The sequence below is a fragment of the Saccopteryx leptura genome, chromosome 5 (assembly GCF_036850995.1).
Source record: "Saccopteryx leptura isolate mSacLep1 chromosome 5, mSacLep1_pri_phased_curated, whole genome shotgun sequence".
Lineage (NCBI taxonomy): Eukaryota > Metazoa > Chordata > Mammalia > Chiroptera > Emballonuridae > Saccopteryx > Saccopteryx leptura.
Genome location: NC_089507.1, coordinates 170,591,523 through 170,614,436, shown reverse-complemented (window position 1 = coordinate 170,614,436; position 22,914 = coordinate 170,591,523). Strand labels below are relative to the sequence as shown.

Sequence of the window (22,914 nt, the reverse complement as noted above, 5' to 3'; positions counted from 1 at the left end):
GGAAAGGTGGGTTTTATCAAATAATTACTTTCTTGGTTTTTGTAGCCGGTGTGACTCAGGGGAGAAACACACATGCACAATAAATTTTACTGACTCATCTTTAAGGATGATAAACAGATCTTTATTTGTACAAGTGATAGGTAATTGAGGTCAAGGCAGTCCATCCACCCTTTTTATTTTTCTGGATAAAATAAGATCATGTTCCAGGGTAAAGAGAAATATTTTTCTGAATGTTCTGAGTATTGGACACAGAGGAAGATCCTTTCTAGCACTTACTGTTCCCTAAAGCTTCATCTGTTACATATTAATAGGTTTTATATGTGGCCAAACCAGCATGGGGGATGTGGGATTACACAAAACCCCTTTCTTGCTATTAGATTTCTCAGAGTCTTTATCTGCTTGTGTGCAGACTTCCCCAGAGTTTTCATATTGGTCTGTGGAATCCTTTCTCTGGGAGTACCTCCCGGAACAGAGATCTCTGGGAAATTGACAAAAAGAGTCATTAAAGAGGTTACTATCCATGTAGAAATGGTTGTTACTTTGACTACAGGAGGCACAGAGAGTAGTGACTAAATGGGTTTCCATTATTTTGAGTGTAGAAAAACAGTCGTTAGGTCACTGTGGACTGTTAAGTTCTTTGTACAGAATGTGAGAAGAACTGGTGATGTTTTAAATGGCGGTAGATAGGGAAGGAACCACCAGAGGAGGAAGATCCATTGTTTCCAGCTGTAGGCGAGTGCTTTTTCTGTTACGCTAATCTGTGTATTCATTTTTAAGGAAATAAAACCCACATGTTCCCAATTTTGATTCGAACTGTTTTGTATGTCTTTATATGTGTAAATATGCACATGCATTACGTTAGGTGTATGTCAGGCCTCATGCTTTAGGCTCTTCAACAGTCTCTTGTTGCCTGACTTGTGATCACGTAGTGGATCAAGTGTCGACCTGGAACTCTGAGGTCACTGGTTTGAAACCTTGGGTTTGCCTGGTCAAGGCACAAATGGGAGTTGATACTTCCTGCTCCTTCCCCTTCTCTCTCTCCTCTCTAAAATGAATCAAGTCTTAAAAAAAGTCTCTTGTCAGATCGCATAAAGCACCGAAGTCTACAAAGTCAGAACCAACAACATTTTTGTTGCCGTGGCAGATGATCTTTTGCTAAGAATAAACCACCAGTTGCAAGTGCCAGTGGCACCAACGGCCACGAATGCTGCCAGATGGAGTCAGCTCTCCCCATGGCTGTTCCAGGGCAACTTGGAAACCTCCGTCACCCGCACCAGGTTCCATGAAGTGATTTGGACCGAGCCTGGCTCAGAAACGCCATCCATTGAGCCTGCCCCTCTCAACAGCAAACTCTCAGCAATGAAGGCAGGACTGCTTGGACACCAACTCAGCCAACACCAACGCAAGCAAAGGCTCTGCCGTCGAGCAGTAGGCTCTGGTTATACAGGGGTCTCTGTAGTGATTCAGATTGCTGGTAGCCTGCCTTCCTTCCTTCCTTCCTTCCTTCCTTCCTTCCTTCCTTCCTTCCTTCCTTCCTTCCTTCCTTCCTTTTCCTTTTCCTTTTCCTTTTCCTTTTCCTTTTCTTTCTCTCTTTCTTTCCCCCTTTCTTTCTCTCTTTCTTTCTCCCTTTCTCTCTCTCTCTCTCTTTCTTTCTTTTTCTTTTAGATGACCATTTCTTTGAAAATACAAAATTAAAAGAATTCATAGAATACTTTCCGACCACTGAGAATGTGTCCCTGGGTCCCCATTGGAGAAGCATGGCTTTAGGCAAATGAGATTGAGTTTGTGGGTTTAATCTAGAGCAGTTGTGTGTAAGTCAGATCCGTGGAGGGCTGCGTGGAGTTCACAGGTGCCCTGAGGCATCACACAACATTATGTATGTCTTTGGTGTGTAAGTAAGTGCTGCGGTAGATTGCAAAAATGGCCAGATTCCTCCCCTGTTGTTCTTCACACTCTAGTGACACGGGATCCTCCCAACAAGAGGTATAGTTGATAGATTTATCCACCCCTTTGATCTGGTTGGCCATGGACTTGCTGAGGTCAGTGGGATGGTAGAAAGTGCAGTGCAGGCAGAGACTGGAATAGCGCTTGACCATGCATGTTGGCTTCTCTTGCCCCTGCGACTGTGAGTTTGAGCACACGAATGAGCCCAGAATGTCCTGCTGGAGGATGGCAGGCCCCATATGGGGAATCCAGGTTTCCCAGCCATGAGTCTGCCAACTCCGGGCCCACAGCCCACTGGCTGGCTGCCAGATGCATGTACCATCTTGGACCATCCCACTCCCAGACAAGTGGCGCACTGACCACAGGGGCGAAAGTGGGTCTCGGCGATATTAGCGGAGCCTCTGCAGACCCGCAGCAGCGTCCAGATGACTGTCGACTTAGGAGCAGTAATAACTGGTTGTTCTTTGAGGCCACTGAATTTTGGGGTGTTGTGTCACCTAGCAACAAGTGTCTGATACACATGATTTTCTCCTGGGAGGAGAAATCTTGTCTTTTAGAAGATTTCTGGGGGTACCTGCTAACCTTCAAAAGGATAAGATAGGTCAGAAAGTTGCCTGAAAAAGAGCAGCTGGGGGTTCTCAAACTATTGAAAAGGCAGAAAAGGCTCTGAGTGGATTATATGGATGTACTGTAGTGAATTCGAGGACTAGGTCTAGGAGGTGCATAAGAGTGATGGGTAATCATTGAGGATTAGAAAGAAAATGCCTCATTTTACTTAGATTCTTACATCCCTTTAGATTTGTATTGTTTTAAGGCGACATTCTATTTCGAGTTATAAGAGAAAACACAGTTGTTTGGAAAGCTTGGCTAGGGTCCCCTCTCTGTTACCGTGCTCATGGGAGACCTAGCTCTTTGGAACATCAGCATGGAGCTGCTTCCCTAGAACACTTATTTGGAGGGCTATCTGTGCAGACTCTTCACAGAGCTGAATCTTTGTGGAACTGTGTGGTGCTTTAAATTCTGTTTTACATGATTAAATAGGTTTGATTATAAGTAGTATTTGGCATCAGAAATAAGAGAAGATTTTGTCCCTAACAAGATTGTTTGAGTAGTAGCTTACTTACATAGCTTAAATATGGCTAGAAGTCCATATTAACTTTCTTTATTGCGAAACTTCATGCTAAGGTCGTGGGGGAGACAGGTAGGGAGCAGGAAAGTTGTGGTCTTGGAAGGATATGGAGTTCATGGTGGAAAGAATTCACCTTCAAGAGGAGTGAGCTGGGCTGCCCTGAGTATTTCTACCAAGAAGGAAGCGGGCAGAATCTTGCAGTTGAGAGTCATGGGTCGGTAGCTCCCCCTCCTCACGTGGTCTTAGGGATGATACTGAAGACCTTACACAGCCATCAGGAGGGCAGAGGCTGTGTGTGGGTGGGCAGAAATCATGCTTTTTGCCGTTGGCTAGAATGTCTCTTATACTTTTAAAGCCCTTTCTTTCCCTCTCTGCACTGATTTTTCTTCCCTTCTTTCTAAACATATATGCTTACCTGGATCTTTGCTTTTTGTGTAGTACATCATTTTGGAGATTTTGTGTTGTCGTTCATGCCAGTAAATTAGTTTAGTTATTGAACACGGATGCAGCACTGGGCCCTGACAACAGGGCTGGAAGACATAGCTCCTGCTTTAAGATCCTGGTGGCTTCATGATAGCCAAGGAAATGGAAAGTTACTGTGCAGTTTGGCCAGTGTTGTGATAGAAGCATGTGTGGGATTTCAGAGTAGCACAGAGAGGGAGTCATCTTTAATCCAGGGTAGGCTGGGTTTAGCCAGGAAGGCTTCCTGGAGGAGGGAGCTTGGGCTTCTATAGCCAGGAGTTTAAAAGCATCAAGTATGGAACAATGATAAGCTTGAACACCTGCCTTGCTGGTCACTGATTGGATATCATCCTGTTGCTATAGGGATGAGGGACCCAAGCAGAGTTAGAGGTGCAATCCCAGTGCCCCAGGCTGGGCAGGGTGAATTTTGCTTCAGAAACCAGTAGGGACCTAGTACTTTGAATTGTCATTCTCCTTGTCTTTGGGCTCCTGGCTCTGACCTGTGATCCTTGAACATGTAGGCAAACTGAGACAGGGAAGGTGGCCATGACCCACCTGTTAGACCCCGAGGCAGGATTGTACCCTCCGCCTGAGTGTCTCTGCCACTCTGTGTTTCTGTTTGCGCTGAGGCTGGCCGCTGTCACCCTGAGCCAGCTTGACCCTGGGCAGCAGGCTGCTGCCGGGCTCCCTGGGAGAGAAGGGCATCTGTTATGTAAGCTTCATCCATATTCTGGCTGGTGATAAGGGGCGACATTTAATTTTTTTTCCATTATGTGGAATAATTTAAGGTTGTGTTACAAGTGTCATTGTTATTGCAATTTCTCAGTAATAACCACAGCATCAATTATTTAATGTCACCTCATGTGTCTGGGTTAAGTGGGGATGGTGAGCGAAACAGGAGGTTGGTGAGGGAGGAAGGAGGGAGGCCGAGTCCTTCTGCAGCCTCAGCGGCTCCCAGTCCCTGGTTGGGGGGGGTGACTTCCCTTTGAGCCCCCCTTCCCTTCTCCACTGGATGTAACTCGGCCCTGGCTTTAGCTATGGCTGGCAGGGGATACCAATGAAGTCTCTAAACTTTCCCTTGGCCCTTCGTCAGGGAGTGCTGACCTGCTAACAGACTTCAGTTAAGTTGATTACCTGCCATGGGTCGACCAAAGCTCAGAGTCACGACAGTTACCCCAGCTCAGATGAACACTACTGGAGTGTGCGTGGGTACACGGAGGCAGCAGGCTTCCTAGAGCGCGGCAGGCCTCGCATGTAGGTTGTACAGCAGCAGCCCCACCCTCTCCGCTGGATGCCAGCAACTGTCCCCCCCCCCACACCCCCACATACAGAATGCCCATTGCCACATGTCTCCGGGGGGTGGGGGGGTGGGAGCAGAGTCACCTCAGTTGAAAATCACTGCTCTCAATTTAAAGTAGGGTCTCTTTAGGTCCTTCTTGCTAATCGGGCTCCAGTCAAATAAACAGCTTTGTGCGCTGACGCGGCTGCATCTTGCTGTAACGCAGTGGTTCTCTTCCCATGGCCTTCCCCAGGTCACACATCAATCATGTTATAGAAAGAAGGCAGATGAAGGGAGGGCAATTAGCTGACGTGCTCTCATAGAGAAGCACCGCATTTATTGCTGCAGCAGTTCTTTGGGTGTCAGCGTGAGACGCAGGACTGGAAATAATTAAAGCCCACTGCACAAAGAACCCGTGATACAGCACACTGCGCAGCGCCAGCTGTCACTTGGGGGCGGCCGGAGGGGGTGTCTGCAGGGGGAGAAACTGGCCTTTCCCAAGTTCCTTCTGTCCCCAGGATTCCGTCCATCTGTAGCATCAGCCCTGAGTGTGATACAAGTGTGACAGGTGGCCTCTTTGTGCTTTGCCCAGTGGTGGAGCAGGTGACATCCGGTGGCCCCTAGGACCGAGTCTGCAGAGGGACCTGAGAGCCATGAGGCCTTTTCCCACCCCTTTTAAAACAGAGTTACAGGAGGTGTCAGCACCCTTATGTGCATTATAGTGGACATTGCAAAAAAGGTGATTCAGACAATATCAGTGTACTAGACGAATGAGAAGACGTGGGGGGGGGGGGAGTTGTTTGTTAGTAGCATTTAGTTGGAAAGAAATAATAAAATAAAATGACTGAATCATTTGACTCTCTTTCTGATCCCTGTGTATGTGTGTGTGACACAGCCAAGCATAACTTGAGTGAGATGCCGTCATGAGAGAAACTTACCCAAAAAAACAGATTTAGCATTTGCTTGGAAATGGCTGCATTTCAGTGACTGGATGATAAACCCTCTCCTCTCCCATAATAGAGACACATATTTTTAATATGTTCTAATGAACGGTTTGTTTGGAACCCTTTTTGCCTGCTTCTCCAAAAAGATCTACTGTTTTCATGCCCATTGAAGTGATTCTCTTTGTTTTCCCTCAGCATCCAGGTGATGGGATGAAAGTGAAGGTGTTTTTGTTGGCGGTGTCACCCCTCTTTTGGCGGGGTCACCCCTCTTCCTTGTTCCCCTTGAGGCCCTGTGCATTTATAAGCCATCAGCTGGGCTGGGGCGGGGGAAGTGGGGGTCCCTGTGGATGCATGGGAACAGAAACTCACAGCTCCATTCTGGATTCATCTGTTTGCTCTTAGCTGGACTCCAAGAGCTGGGATTTTGTCTTGTTTTGTTTGTCAAGTATCTACGAAATTGGTGGTCAGTATTTGTTAAGTAAATGTGGGGATGAAAATGAAGACTTTGCCTAGTGAATGTAAAAGCAGTCTAATTAATTAGTGCCAGACAAAGCAGAGGGGGACGTGGCTGTGCTGAGGCCACCTGGACTTAACTCCCCATATGCTGGGTCCTCCGTGATGTCACTCTTCCCCCTTCTTTGAGGTGCTGTTGCTTGGATTGCTTTCCTTTTTGATCTCATGAAAAGCGTGAAGATGGTGGTTTTGCTTCTTGTACCGGGGCTGCCTGCCATCCAAGCGAACTTGCCGCATGGGCTTGTTTTGATGGTTCAGGGACCAGGTCCTTAGTGCTATTTGCTCCGTGGACTGGGGTTTCAATGTATTTTTTCCCATTTCTAGGATCAGCACTGACCCCGCAGATCCTCTTTATGTCACCTGAAAAGTTCTAGAGCCAGGAAGCTTGTCTTCTTTCTAATGACCCAGCCTGCTGACAGCTGGGTCTGTCCCAGGGCCTGGCTCGGTAGCCCTGTGCTCTCGGTGGAGATGTGCAGGCTGTCTGGGCAGCTCTGAGCTGCAGGGCTGGGGGGAATGAAGGTAGCAGAGGTGTTACAGTGACTGCTTCTTGTTTCAGGGTGCAGCAGAAGACCCCCAGATGGCCCTGGCACTGAACTTGGATCCCGCGTTGATGAAGAAATGTGATGCCGAGGGTCCCAGGCTGCTCTTCCCTGAGAGTGAACTCTCCATCCGGATAGGTAGAGCTGGGCTTCTTTCAGGCAAGCTCCCTGCTGCAGACCCTGGGCTGAGCTGGACAGGATAGACTGGGGCTGGGGCGGGCTCGTGGCAGGAGGAATGATGGGAAATGCCAGGAGCTCTGTCCTATCACCCAAATGACTTACCCTGCCATGCAGAGGGCTGAGCTGGCCTCTGGCCCTGGGATTCCTGTGTCACTGATCCTCCAGACCACCTGCTGGCTGCACAGGAGACAACACTGCCTTTTTTTTTTTTACAGGGACAGAGAGAGAGTCAGAGAGAGGGATAGATAGGGACAGACAGACAGGAACGGAGAGAGATGAGAAGCATCAATCATCAGTTTTTCGTTGCGACACCTTAGTTGTTCATTGCTTTCTCATATGTGCCTTGACTGCGGGTCTTCAGCAGACCAAGTAAGCCCTTGCTCGAGCCTGCGACCTTGGGTCCAAGCTGGTGAGTTGTTTTTTTTTCTTTGCTCAAGCCAGATGAGCCCGCGCTCAAGCTGACGACCTCGGGGCCTCGAACCTGAGTCCTTCCGCATCCGAGTCCGATGCTCTATCCACTGCGCCACCACCTGGTCAGGCAACACTACCTTTTGATTATCTTTCCCACTGGGACCATGGACAAGGACCCCTCTGATGGGATCAAGCCGACTGGCTTAGAATGGATGGGCATTTGCCTCTCTATCGCCTCCTCTCTGTCGGACCCTGAAGGATCCTTCCCCTGTATGGGACTTTCACCTTTTCCATTCATCTGGGAAACTATGGCCATTTCTCTCCCTGGAGCCAGAAATCCTAAAAACTCTCGCAGCAAAGTCATGCCCTTTAGATTAGAGAGGAAGTGTGTCTCGAGAGGAATCGGATAGCAGTTCCTGATTCCCCTCCATCGGGAGGTGCAGGTGGGGCATGGCCCCCTGAGCGGGAAGGTGTTCTAAGAAAGATGACGTTGTTTTCCAGTCTCAGCGTTAGACTCCTCCACCCCCACCTTGCCCAGTTAGCACAAAGAGAGGTAGATGTGCTTCTTTTTCTTTGAGTCTATTTAAGGCCCACATCCCACGTGCGGCCCTGTGAAAAGTTTGTCCCTTGCCCTCCCCACTGCCTTGCCCATGGACTTCTAAGTCTATGTAAACCATGAACTTGGGACCTAAAACCGTGCAAATGATGTTGAGAATGGGTGCCTCCTCCTTTGCCCAGAGTCCTCTCTTGAGTGGAGGAGAAATTGATTGGTGACTTTGTCACTGTCTTTGCAGGAGGGACTTCAGGGAGAAGAGTCTTCTCACGTTCTCGTGCTGGCATTTTAATTTGATACTTTCACCGTGTATAGGCAAAGATCTCTGGACCTTGGGGAGAGTCAGTGTACGAAAGTTACAGTGATGCTCCAGCCATTTCTCATTTACCTTTGTCCCGATTACGTCCTGCATGGATTATTCCTGGGAGCTCGAATATCTTCTCCACTTGGGCTGGTCCTCAGCCTCCCACAACATCCTGTGTGGGATATAATCAGGAAATAAAAATTCATCTAACCTGAGCTCAAGTAACGGAGGCTTAGCACGAAAAATTTGCCCCCCGCTTCAGTCACACATACTGTTCATACTCAGATCAGAGCGACTCAGGGGTCATCTGTTGTTCTTCTTTCCTTGGAGCATCCAGAACTGGCTGGTGACCAAGATGGGACAGCGTTCTCCAGTGAAGCGTGTCATTTCTCATGACGAGCCGTGGGAACACGAGGACAGAGAGCTTCCTGTCCGTTCTCGCAGGCTATACTGGGCTAGTGATGCTGTGTGTCCCGGGGAGGCTCTGGTCCTGAGCCTTCTTGAGGATGAGAAAGTTAGCCCAGTTTTATTCTATCCCATCCCCACCCCTTTTATCCTAAGGTCATAGGCGGAGGGTTCAGTGCCTGTCAATCAGAAAAGGCAAAGGGTGGTTATCCCTTCTGTGGACCTTTTCCAGTAGGGCCGTGGGAATATAGAGCCATTGGGAGTTGGCTTTGCAGGAGAGTTTCCCAGGACTGCCGGCTCTTCTTGGCTATCTAGGGTGAAGCGCTGAGCCAGGGCTGTGTGGGAGGGAGATGCAGTCCTGTCCTCCGCTCAGGAGCACCTAGACACAGCTCATTACCAGGTTACCGAGCAACCTTCAGTTGCTGTTGCTAACTGTTTAGATACAAAAGCAAATGTAGCCCATGGGGGAGTTTGAAGATGGTTTGCCAAGAGGGAGAGAGCCCAGCCATCTCTGGAGAGGTCTCTGTCCTCACCTGGACACACCTGGGGGTGTGAGGCAGTTGGAGCCTCTAAAACTGATAATGGCTATTTGATGACTGGCCTCATGCAGATCAAGCCTGAATATGCATTATTTGTACCATCTGGATTTGCCTTTAAGCTTGCTGTAAATGGGGCAAGGAGATTGGTTTAATGGGTATTTAGTGAGCAACATAAGCCTTTAAAAAATAATATTGTCACTGCTGTTATAATGTCCCATAATTGGTTCTGCAAGAAGAAAAGCCAGAAAAGCCACACGGTGGGAGAGAGGGCTCAGCTGCTCTGAGCAGCAGCAGCAGCAGCAGCCCAGGCTGGGAAAAGCATTATGAGATACTTTCCTATTTACGCCTCTGCCAAATATTTTACGTTATCAACTATTCTCAAGGCTGGGGCTATTTTGGGACTTAGCTAGACCATAAGTTCTTCTACAACTATCAGTCTCTGCCTCTCTCTTTCTTTGTCTCTCTGTCTCTCTCTTCTCTGTCTTCTCTCTCTGTCTTTATCCCTCTCTCTTTAACTGTCTCTCTCCAATTAGCTTTCTTTTCATTAAAAAAGTAATAACATAGATTAAAAATTAAAAAGTAATTTTTCTCCCAACTTCAAATTCCGTATGGTCCAGGCTTCCATCTCAGACACAAGCACTGCTTCTGTGTAGTTCCTTTTATATCCTTTCAGAAGTGCGATGTTTTCCGTTACAGCTGGCCCCTGTGTTTTTCACTTAACTGCTCAGTTTGATCTTTGTCTTACGGGCCACTCATCAAGTCCTCCCTTTCTCATTACTGGCCATGATCTTACCTACTTTGGTCCCCTGTTGATGGCCCCTTAGGTTGTTTCCAATCTTTTGCTGTTAATAAAGAATGTAGCAGAGAGCATTTTTAGACATATATCTCTGTGGGCAATTATATTTTCGAGTAAATTCTAGAAATGATGCCAAGGGTTCTGTATATCTGAGGTCCATAGATGGGCATCAGAGGATGAACTTCCTCGCAATTAATGCAAAAAAAAAAATGTGCTTTTTGGAAGGCAGAGGTCTATGACTTCCACACACTTCAGATGGCCCCAGAACCCCAGTGTTCATCTTGATCTTGACCTTCACTGTGTCCACCTCTCCCAAACTTCAGGCGCCCAGTGGGACATTTTCTTTCTTGTTAGCACTCTTTTGGCTACAGGAAGGTAGAAAAAAAGTGAATCAATCCATTCTTTTACTAATTACCTGTCCTATTTCAGTATGTTTTTTGAGATAGGCAGTGGAAACTCTTCAAGAGTGAGGGTTTTTGTTTATCGATCCATTAGCATGGCAAATGGAGAATTGTCTGTAATTTTGTGTAAATATGGAAGGAACAGGAGTAGGCACTATTTTCCAGTAGAGAAAGAGGTGGATTTAATTTAGGGAATTATTTAGTTGTGAAGTGGCTATTTATTTTCCTTCAATCATTCCAAAGCTTGTTGGAGGAAAAAGTGAATGGGTACTTAAGTCAGGGGAGCACAATGTGTGAGAAGCTCTGCTTAGAAACCAGTGTTTCCTTAATGCCCTATTCTTTTATTGTCAGAGAATTCACCTGCCAGTCATCACTCTACCTAGACAGCCTGGCAGATCAGAAACCATGGCTGGTAAAATGAAAACGGTGCCGACCTAGTTACGTGTTTTATAGATTTGGAGAAGCTAGTGTCACCAGCCCACGAGCAACACTTGTTTGTGTCTTAGTCTAAACTCCACCTCTGTATTGGCTACGCTACTGAGTTGCTGGGTTGCATCCTCCTGTGGAAATAGACCTGGTCTTGGTTGGAAAGAATTTGCCTTGGCTAACTCTGGGTCCCCAAGTGCCCGGTCCCTTGGATTAGCACCTGTAGGTCTTGTCCCATTCAGAAGACCAGGTGTTCTTTGATGTCCTTCTCCCTCCTCAAGGCACCCTCAGTTCTCCAGGTATCATAGTGTCCTTCCTCTTCTCATCCTGTACTTGGAACCATTCCTCTCCCCATTTTCCCTGATCAACAGCCTTTGGGGAAATATTTGATAAACGGACGAATGAACATGAAGATACTAGCCATTGGCAGCGTTTTGCCCCTGCTCGTGCGTTTACATTTGAACCAGGGACAGTTTCTGTAGCTGCGTGGTGAACCCAGTGGATGGGTTTTCACCCTGGTTGGCCTTAGGAAGATTATATTTCAGTATACGGGTGGGGTTGCGGGAGGCAGCCAGGCTGAGAGGCGTGAAACCCTTTCTTGGAAGACAGCTGCCTGTTCTTTCTGTAACACCAACCACATGTACTCAACTGCCCACCCCTAGATTTCCCTGGCACTGAAATTACTTGTTGGCATAGCCTAATCCTAGGCAGCCAGAAGGGACCTATGGAAACAGCTCCAAGGCTCCTGTGGCAATCACTGATTTCTTCTTCCGTGTTTTCTAAGTTTCCAAGTCTTCCTTGAAGGAGACGCTCCACCCCCCCACCCCCACCCCCCACCCCACCCCCCCACCCCCCGCACCGATACTTGCAGCACAACTGAGCAAACTTAACTTTGATCAAGGGTCTCTAGCAGCTCCTGGGAGAAATTCCGAGTGTTTATAATCAGGTCTCCAAAGCAGTGCATTGAGGGACTCTCCAAAATGTTAGTAATTCTGACTCTTTATCAGGAGGGTCTCTAAAGATGAAAGACTAACTTTCCAATTATTCCTGTGGATTTAATGTCTTGGCATGTGATTTTAGCAATTAGACTCTCTCTCTCTCTCTCTCTCTCTCTTCTTGCCCTGTGACTGGTTAGTTCAGAGACATTTTTAAATCTTCTCCCAGCCTAATTGAGAGGAGTTGTCTGGGAACTGAGAAACAGGCTGGTCCTGACATTGCCACCTCCTTTCTTCATTTAAAGATTGGGAATGAGCCAAACCTGTCCCTGTGGCACATGGCAATAGCACCGAGGCTGTTAAAAAATGTGCCCCGTTTTCATACAAAAATATTTGGCGTAAAGGTGAAGAGCAAAGTGTTCAATAACGTAACTGCCAGGAGCTCTTTAGCGTCGTGGATGCTAACTATAATATTGAAACACCATCCCGTCTTTTGCAGGGCACACTGTGTGGGTGGCTTGAGTGACTGTGACTATGTCTTTGCTCGTGGAGACAGTATTAGGTGGGTATAGTTTATAGATATACTATAAACTATAGTGTTTGTGTTTCTGAAGAGTGTCATATTTTTGGCTCACTAATAATTAGCACTCAGATAGCATGTTTGCTATGTATTGGGCCTGTTATGACTGCGGTTATTTTTTTTTTTTTTTGAGTCCCAGCTGTTTAAGCCAGGTTGTCATTTTGGAGCGTGTGTTCATGAGGCCCTGGCCTAGAGGCAGTTTGGCACTTCTTTGAGCTTGGTTCAGCTGCCATAATAAAGCACCGTAGGCTGGGCAGCTAAGACAGCGGACACTGGTTTTCTCACCGTTGTGGAGGCTGGAAGTCTGAGATCAAGGTGTTGGCAGGCCCGGTTTCTCCTGAGGCCTCCTTCCTCGGCTTGCAGATGGTGTCTTCTCCCTCCATCCTCACACGGCCTTCTCTCCGCCTGCCTGGCTCCTAATCTTCTGGCCTGTCATGTTGGATTAGGGCCCACTTGAGAGACTTCATTTTAACCTGATCACCTCTTTAAAGATTGTATCTCCAAACAGTTAACTTCTGAGGCGTTAGGCCTTTAGCATAGGAATCTGAGAGGTGCACAACTCAGCTTTTAACAGCATCCAATAATTTTTTTGGAAAGTTGTCTTCCCAGGAATGGTAATCAACCCAAAAGAATACCAGGTGGCCAGTGAGTTTTCTTTGTTACTTTCTGCCTTATAGGTTCTCTCACTGTATTTCTCCTTATCTGTTCCTCTCAGACCTGGATGAGCTGGGGATGCTGAGGAAGAAGTATGGGAAAGAGTTGAATGAAGTTGAAAAGTTACTCAGTGAGAGCAGCTAGAAAGACAGTCATGTGATTTTAAGACTGGTAGGTGTAAAGTCTCTGCTAATGAAATTGTAGGGCAGTACTATCCACTGCCACCATCTTGAAATGATAGACTTGAAATGACCCTGGTTGGTTGGCTCAATGGTAGAGTGTCGATTCGATGTGTGGAAGTCCCGGGTTCTATTCCTGGTCAGGGTACACAGGAGAGGTGACCATCTGCTTCTTTTCCCTCCCCCTCCCTCTTTTCTCTCTCTCTTTCCTTCCTGCAGCCATGGCTCGATTGATTTGAGCGCATTGGCCCTGGTGCCAAGGATGGCTCCGTGGTCAGGTGCTAAAAATAGCTCAGTTGGGAGCATCCACCTTAGATGGGTAGAGCATCGGCCCCAGATGGGAGTTGCTGGATGGATCCTGGTCGGGATACATGCAGGAGTATGTTTCTTTATTTCCCCATTTCTCACTTAAAAAAAAAAAAGAAATGATAGACTAAGGTAACTTTTGGGGAGATTGATATTATTATACATTAGAGTGTGTAGACATGTTCTCCCGACTGTATTCATTTTCTAGGGCTGCCATAACAAAGTACCACAAACTGGGTGTGGCTTAAAACAATAGGAACTCATATTTTCAGTTTTGGAGGCTAGAAATCTTGAAATCCAAGTGTCACTGGGGCCATGCTTTTTCTGAAGGCTCCAGGGGTGTGTCCTTCCTTGACTCTAATAACTTTTAATGGCTCCCGGCATTCCTTGGCTTGTAGCTTCATCACTCCAGTCTGTCTTCATTGTCACATGGCCTGCTTCCCTGTGTGTGTGTCTGTTTCTGAACTTCCCTTTTCTTTTTCTTATAAAGATACCAGTCACTGGATTGAGGGCCCACCCTAATCTAACATGACTGCTTCTTACCTAATTACATTTGCAAAGATTTTTTTTTCCCAAGTAAGGTCACATTCTGAGATTCTGAGTGGACATGAATTTGGGGAATGCTTTCCAACCAACACACTGACCAACCCCATGCTCTGATCACTCCATCCCTGGGTTAGTCTGGAGGAGTCTGTATCTCATGTACAAGTGAGGGAGGGAGAGAAAATGAGAGGACACAGAGGAGGCCAATCCTGTCAGTAAAACAAAAACCAAAAAATAAACCATTTACTTCATCAGGAGCCTTTGGAGCATCTGCCGGGCTCTCAGTTTGCAGTATTCATGATGTGTCTGCTGAGGAGTTAGGGATCCTGTCTCCCTATGCAAAATTTAACATTGCTGGGCCAGCAGGTTCTATCATCTTTATAAGAGTTCTGCCACATTCATTTCAGTTCATGAGTCTATTAAACCAGGAAATGTATTTTTAATGTGCTTTTTGGGAAATAGCAGACAAGTGACTTGGGCAGGGCCAGCCCCCGTTATTATATTCCTGCCAGGCTTCTATTACCCAGAGATTTAGGGGGCCGCTGCCAATCTGGGCTCTTTTCATATCATTTTGTTTTGTTTTTCTGATGTAATTTTCTGCAGAGGCTTCTTAAACTGGGGGGAACCACAGGCAGACGGCACTTTGATTTCAAGTATTTAAGATCACAAGTCTTTATTTACATTTTGTTCCTTTTGTCTCATACGGAAAGTGTCTAATGAGGGGTGGAAGCTGGTTCAGAGCCCGTGGAACAGCGAGGAAGCCGATGCCCCTGCCTGAGATAGGCAGCCTGGGAGAAGGAGTGGGCCGAGGGGAAGGGGAGGGGTTGGGGCCTGAACCTGTGTAGTCACCAGCAGCACCTCGGGCATCTGGAATGGGGTTGGTACGACCCTGCCTGAAAGAAAAGGAGTGCATGGTAAGCTCTGTTTAACCTGGGCTATCTTGGTCAGCGTGCACGGCCTGCTCAATGTCCCGTATCCTCTTTGGGCTGCATGCAGTCAGGCATTTTGTTCTGATTTTTTTGTCTTGAGTGCATTTTCCCTCCAGGGACCAGAGAAAGACAAGAGCTCCCAGTATCTCTACACTGAATCAGTTGCCTTGAGGAAACATGCTTTTGAGGGTTGAAGTTGAAGATATTAAGGGATGTGTCAGCCACTCCCAGTTGGTTACACCAAAACAACTAACTCCCAAGACTCCTTCATTTCCCCGAACTCATCATGAGCTGGCTGGGGAAACAGAGGCATCTGGTGATGATAGCAGAAGAGGATGCAGCTCTTAAAGTGGTGGGCCAGAAGTCCTGCTCTCCTCCCTCCCAGACCAGGCTCACCTGGAGAATGCATAGCACTGATCCTCGTGTTGATCTTGGTATTCTTTCCAGGAGGAAGGCTCCTGTCCTGCATATGACAACTATCAGGAGATACTTACTCTCTAGGAGATTCAAATCTTTATGTATCCTTTTACTATGGCACTATATCACACATTCTTAAGTAAGATAACTTTATCTTAAGTCTTGAGGTCAGATCTTGTGTGTCCTCCCACTTTATTCTTTCTAAAAATTGTTTTGGTTATTCTAGTTTCTCGGCCTTTATGTTACATATTTTAGATTCAGCTTGTGAAAATCTACAAAAATATCTGATGGGCTTTTGGTTGGAATTAGAGTGAATCTCTAAGTCAATTTGGGGGAAATTGACATCTTAATAATGTCTTCTAGTTCATGAACATGGTATATCTATTTACTTAAGCCATCTTCAATTTCTTTTATGAATGTTTTGTGGTTTTCTGCATAGATAGCCTACACATATTAGGTTAGATTTATTCCTAAGTATTTCCTTTTGTGGCACTATTATACGTGATACTGTATTTTGAATTTGAGTTTCTGATTTTTCATTGCTAGCATACAGAAGTAGAATTGATTTTTGTGGGTTAGTCTTGAATCCTGCTATCTGGTTAAATTTGTTGATTAGTTCTCAGTCTTTTGGTAGATTCCTTGGGATGTTCTGGGTCATGTCTGAAGAGTGACAGTTTCATTTCTCCCTTGCCATCTGTGTGCCTTTCATTGAATAGGAGTGTTGAGAACAGACATTTTTGCCTTATTCCCAGTCATATGAAAAAAAGCATTTTGTCTTTTACTATTAAATATGATGTTTTCTATGAGTTTATGGTACATGAAAGGCATATGTATTTGAAAGGCCATCAAGTTCCTGAAAGATGTCATAGTCCTGAAATGATACAGTGTAGGAATGGGCCAGAGAATTGGCTCTACAGTGAGACTGGGTTTGAATTCTGACTCTGCCCCTTAAAGCTGCTAGACCTTGGACAGCCTTCTTAACCTCACTAGCCCTTGCTTTCTGCATCAAAAATGGGGTTAATAGTATTTACCTTATGGAGTTGCTTTGAAGAGAGAGGCTAAGTAAATGCATGTAAAATGCTTACAATAGTACATAATGCTTTGCCCTCAATGAATATTAATTATCTTTTTTCCATCTGGACAGCAATAAAAATGGCAGCAGTGCTCAGGGTGCCTGGGTGTGGGATATTTTTGGCCCAGACTATGGGGATTCTGCTGCCCATATTGAAAAATCAAAGAGAGTTTGGGTTTGGCTGTGGATTCTTTGATCACTGAGCGTGTGTGGGCCCTTGATGCTCTCAGGTGTCAGACAGGTGCACAGTAGTTATACTGGGTGAGCTCAGGGGTGTAGTAACCACCTTGAAAAGAACAGATTGTCACTAAGGTGGATGAGGAGATGTCTCAGAGGAAAAGGAAATCCCTAAATAAATCAAAGAAGCATAAATATGTGGTTAAGGAAAAAATCCTCTATAAGATAAATGTGAAAAATTATAGAGATTTGGGTTGGGGAGCGAGGAGGAGGGAAGGGGTATGTGTGTGTGTGTGAGATATTAGTGAAGAGCTGGGGGGGGGTATAGTGGGAATATGCCGTAGATGTGATAGTAACATAGGCTCGTGGAATCATGAATGGAGTGAGTTCCCCATCACTGCAATAATTCAAGTACAAGCTTGGTGACAAATGGTCAGAGGGATTGTCTGTGTAGGGCGAAGATACTCCTTCTGCTTCATAGTCCCTCTCCCATGTGCCTACAAAGAGCATCTGGGAGAGGCCTCCTCCGTTTCTCTGGCCTGTAGAAGAAGGGCTCATGGGACCTTAAAACCTGGGGCAGTGGGTTCTGGCCTGAGGTCTTGGAGTTTGAGCATGGGCACTTGTGCACATGGTTGCAGGCACACTCTCACAGGTGAGCAGTAGTGGCAGGTACAGCCATCCCAGCAGGGGCTTCAAGGGTCACCCCTGGGCTTAGCTGCAGGACCTGTGCTTTTGGCAAGGTGTTGCCATGGTAACCTCTCCCCTTCTTAGCCACAGTCCAGCAGCACTTCTCAGCTTGGTTCACAAGGTGTCTGCCCTTGTCTGGTTTCATCTCAACTCGTCTGCTTCATCTCTCCATCTCTCCTGGTCTCTCTCACTTGCCTCTTTGTATCTTTCTCCTGCTATCTTCCCTTTTGTGCCTGCATCCCTCTTCACCTCCTCTCCCAGGCAGTCCTTGGGGAATTCTCTGGGGCTCTACTGGGCCTCACGGTACTGTTGGCAGCCCCTGCGCAGCGCTCCTGGGTGGTGAAGCCCGGCAGAAGCCCTGTCTTCCTCTGTGTATGGAGACTCATGTGGGCGGTTGCCACTCCTCCTGGAAAATCAGATCTGGGTAAAGTTCCTCCAGGCCTTTGGTTTGGGTTGGCTTCTCAGAGTGGAACCCCACTAACCTGCAGTGCTATTTTTTTTTTAAGTGAGAGGAGGGGAAACAGAGGGACTGACTTCTGCCTGCGCTCCGACTGGGACCCACCCAGCAAGCTCTTTTCTGGCGATGCTCTGCTCATATAGGGCCATTGCTTGGGCTTTCAAGCTGTTTTTAGTACCTGAAGATGGAGGCTCCAGGGAGCCATCCTCAGTCCTCGAGTGATGCACTCGAACCAATCAAGCCATGGCTGTAGGAGGGGAAGAGAGAGAGAGAGAAGCGAGAGGGAGAGGGATGAAGAAACAGATGGATGCTTCTCCTGTGTGCCCTGACTGGAATTGAACCTAGTACGTTCTAGGCCAACACTCTACCACTGAGCCAAATGGCCAGGGCCCTGCAGTGCTAATTAAACTCATCCAAATGATATGTTGTCAGGGTCCTGCCATCCTTTTGGTGTGGAGCCCCATGACAAGTCTAGACACCCTTGAGATTTATTGTGGAGAATGAGCTTCTCCATGGAGTCCTTCTCCTTAGTGTCTCGGGGACCTGCCTTCAACCTGCCTGCCATCCACCCCTACAAAGAGTTAATAACCATTCAGTGTCAAATTGGACCTGCTCCTGGGAAGTCTGCTGCAGCCAAGGGATGGAGCAGATTTGCCATATCAATTCTCTTTTTTGTAGGGTCTTATGTTGCAATGCCGTTCAACTTGCGGCATCTGATTGTACTGTGCATGTCCCTGTACTGCTCTCTGCCTGTCATTGCCCAGAAAGGAGGAGTAGGGATGAGGCTAAAGACTCCACAGATCCTATTTTCTGGCCAAAACCTCAGAGCTGAGCTTTACTAACGATTGGATTAGGCAGTCTGTTGTCAGCCAATTTTCAGGACTGGGCGAGTGGAGTGAAGCCTTTGTGGGCGGATAGCTTCACATCAAAGGGAGATGCAGGAATGGCTGCAACAGGAAGGAGCCTGAAACGGCTCTCCCAGAACTAATGAGCTGCTGCTGGCTTCCCGCCGGCCACCACTGGGAAGTCGTGGAGCCCCGAATGCATCTTTAAAATTCTGAGTGTGGAAGGCTGTGCAAAGGCGTTTTGATCATCTGTCTGGACGGGAAGGGCAGGACGTTTGACCAACCTGTCTTCCAAAAGCCTGATTAGGAGAGCTCGAGAGGAGGGCTGTGAGGCTGGTCCCTGCCCCTCTCATCATTTCCTCCCGCGCTGCTCCCCCATTGATGTTGCATGTGCAGGTCAGGGACACTCAGGATCATACCTCATTGGGGACGTGCAGGTCGACAAGCACATCGCCTTTCCCTGGAGGGGACCCTTCAGCACCATTCATTAAATACAGAGAGATATGTTTTCTTTTCCGAGCACCATGTCTTCTTTGAACCAATCAGCAGTTGTTGTCTTTAATCTGAAGGGTGCTGAATGGAAGTGAGACCCACAGTCTCCAGGGGCTCTGAGACCCCAGGACCAGAGGGTTTGGAGGATGAGGGTGTCATCTGCTGTGACCTGCAAAGGGCCTGGACGCCTGGTTCCCTTCCCTGAGGAAATAGAGGTACCAACGCATTTGAGATCTTGGCCATTGTCTGGCTCAAATAAACTCTTGTAAAGACAAAAAAAAAAAAAAGTACTAAAAAAAGTACTAGAGATGTAGCTTCACATTAAAAATGTGAACTGTCAGTATTTGAAATTGAAATAGAAATGTTGGTTCAACATCAGGTAGCAGATCTCCCAAGGTGACTGTGACGTCTGCATAGGTGCCCCGGAGTGGCTACCAACCTCCCTTGCTTGGAGCCTTACATGAGGACCCCCCCCAACCCAGCACCCTCAGAACGTCCGCTTGACCATTTTGTGGGCAGGAGAGCACCTGAGGAAAAGCAGATTGTTGGGTTATTGACATTTGTGCGCGCACGCACGTGTGTGTGTGTGTGTGTGTGTGTGTGTGTGTGTGTGTATGGTTGGGCATTATTTTAGCAACATCAAATTCTCAAAATAATCTCCCCCAAGCATTCAAAATAATTATTCTAAATCCAGAGGGGCCTTCACCTGTTCGTTCCTGCTGCCCCCCAGAGGAGGGACAGGCTTCCCAGGTGCCTGCTCCCCGATGCTGCATGTCAGGACATTGCCTCATGTCTGTTTGGCCTTTGTGGCTTCAGCTGGCCTTCTCCTGGTCTTGGGGCGAGCGAGGTTCGTGAGAGGGTCCAGGGAGAACATGCAGTGAGAAGAGAGATGAGAACGTGCTCCAGGCACAATTCTTGTCCAAAGCACGGCTGGTAGAAAAAAATAAAAATCATGGTTTGGCTTTTTGTTTTTCATCAAGTTTCACTGTTAGATGACTCACAATGATGATGGCATTGACTCAGAATTTGTGCTCTGAGGGTCCTTCCTAGAAAGATGAGGAGCTATAGGCCTGAGGGCTCACATGGGACTCCAGGTGTATTCCTTGCATTAAATTGTATGCTTCTAAGAGTTTTAACATTGACTTAATTTATCTGAGTGCAGCGGGTTGTGTGAGTCAGCTTTGCCTGGTCAGACAACTCCCCAATCTCAGAGCCTTCCGATCACACAGGCTGCTTGGGCTCTCTAGTTACATCAGGCTGCTGGGTGGCTATGTCTCTACTCCCTTTGTCTCCTTCTGGATCCCGGGCTGAAAAAACATCCCCTACAAGGGAAATCCAGTGGCCTAATAGAGGGAAGAGCAAGAGATCTGGTGGAAACTTGTGATGCCCTTTCAGAGTTTTGCTTGGATACAGTGTGTTTATATACATGCCCATTCTGCTGCCCAACAGACCACCTGGCGACTCCTGATATTATGTGGAGCGGTACACTTAGCCACTAGGTAGACACTGCAAGTCCAGGTGGGGCTGTAAAAATTCTCTGTAGGGAAGGGAGGCCTGAATAATTGTGACTGTAAAGCCAGTAGCCATGGCCACCATCACAGCCACTTGGCCCGTGCAGGTTCGCATTGGACAGACGGTAATGAAACAACGGAGCCAAGAACTGATAGGCCATTACCTTTAATCCTAGCTCGCACCTGGCGGGCAAGAAATACACACAGTGGGAAAACACTTCTCTTTCCATTCAGGGCTCCCAAAACCACTCACTTATCCGAGTTTCCTAGAATCAAAGGTTTCTACCTCACCAACTTTATTCACCTCTGTTCTCCATCTCTTTCTCCTACATAAACTCTGCACAAACTGGCTTCTCCTTCAGCACTCCGCCATCTTGGCTGCCTCTCTTCTGCAATACTAATTTCAGGAACCGAGAGAGAGAGCCCCGGTCTCCCTTTTTTTTTCCCCCTTATTTTATAGTGTAGAAATTAAAGCCTTTAAGCCAGTATACAAATAAGGAAGTCTCTGATACAAAGCCACTTATCTGAGGCATAAATGGGATTCCTCATAAGAGTGCACCACCCCACATCATGCAACAGTCAAGGGTGTGGGGGAAAGTTTAGTTTTAAAAAGATCTTAGTATTTTTTTTTTAATTTTTATTTATTTATTCATTTTAGAAAGGAGAGAGAGAGGGGAAGAGAGAGAGAGAAGAGAGAGAAAGGGGGAGGAGCAGGAAGCATCAACTCCCATATGTGCCTTGACCAGGCAAGCCCAGGGTTTTGAACCAGCGACCTCAGCATTTCCAGGTCAACGCTTTATCCACTGCGCCACCACAGGTCAGGCAAAAAAAGATCTTAGTATTAAAAGGGTGGGAAAGGCTTAGTCTTAAAAGAAAGCCTTAGGCTATAAGGACCTTGCCAGCTTACAGCCTGTCTCCCACACCCGATGCAAACTATAAGCAAGCAAACATATACATTATATTTATAAACTTATTTGACCAACAGTGACTATACTACAACCTGCTTCAATCTTCCCTCTTGATCACAAATCATCACTTCTGTTCCTCCCATACACAAAATAAGTTCACTTCTGACTCAAAAGAGTAGACATCAAAATTCTCACCCTGTTGTTGAGTCAGGTCTAGATTTCAGGATCTCATGATAGGTTCTTCATTAGGTCTGGATTTAGTTCCTCTTGATCTGTAGGCCTATGAACTAACATAAGTTACTTGTGACCGGTGTCCACCATGGTAGACACCTCCCCACTTGGAAAGAGGAAGAATGGAAGCCATATGGCCATCACTGACACATAGCAGCTTTGCAATCCCATTGGACAGATGTGGTTGACCCTGGGGGGGGGGTGTCTTGAGTGGGTTCTATTGTTCTCCATGACTCTTAGCTTCTCACCTTGGGAGGTCCTCCCTTCCTGATGATCCTCTGTGGATGCATCTGAAAAAGTATTAGAGCACGTGCCTTTCTTGGGTATATAGCGACTTTCTCAGCTTGCTTCCTGCTTGTAGAAATTTGGGACTCTTAAAGCTTGTTTTAGATCTCCAGTGGTCATGATCTCTTTTATTCTAGGCTCGTGTCTCTTTTGGTGATATAACTCATTCTAAACCACCATTCATTTTTATTTCCTTTTTTTTTTTTTAAATTTTCTTTTGATTTCAGTTAGTCCATGGGCCAATAGCTACATTCACATTTCTCTTTGAGATAATTCTTTTCCAGACACACCTCCCTCTCTAGATTTGATTATAGGCACTTTGAGCTTATCAGGTTTCTGTGAGACCATGCCACTAATCACTTTTCCTATGGCCTTTTTGTCTGGCTAAAAGGATTTACCAGGGGCGGGCGAGGGGGGTGGCTCTATTTTAATACACTTAGAGATCTTAACATGCCCTTGGTTTTGTGTGTCCTGGGGCGAAGTTTCAATTGCCTTTTCTGCAGAGCGGATTCTCCCCCTTCCACCCTGCTCTGTTGATAAGAGATGAGAAACAGTTGTATCTTCTATATATAACATTCCAGATGTTCTTTTTTCCGTCTCCACCCTGCTGGAACATCAGCCAAGTCTTTTCTGAGCCTGCTTTTCCTTGTAGTACGTATTTTGTGGAATGCACCTGATAATAACCTGTCACATTAGTGGTGCTCTCTTTTGTGACCTTTTCTCCTGAAACTGCACATCCATTAGCTGTACCATCTGCCATTCAACTTATCACAGGAGACACTTTTTTCCAAAATGTCACCGCGCTAACACAAGAGTCACTATTTTCCTATCCTCTCATGTTTTAGGTTTTTCTGTCATATCACATCTGCTTCTGCCACTAG

The 22,914-nt window shown here is 46.7% G+C and overlaps 1 protein-coding gene across 3 annotated transcripts in view; it reads left to right on the top strand.

The window, feature by feature from the left end:
* Positions 1-22,914, top strand: part of SLC39A11 (solute carrier family 39 member 11) — a 293,358-nt gene that overhangs the window by 88,334 nt on the left and 182,110 nt on the right. For 2 of the 3 annotated variants that reach the window (XM_066386758.1, XM_066386760.1), the window contains exon 5: positions 6,828-6,969. In XM_066386758.1, the coding sequence (XP_066242855.1) occupies positions 6,828-6,969 (142 nt within the window). The remainder of the gene's footprint in view (positions 1-6,827; positions 6,970-22,914) is intronic. The other variant, XM_066386759.1, reaches the window with a different exon arrangement.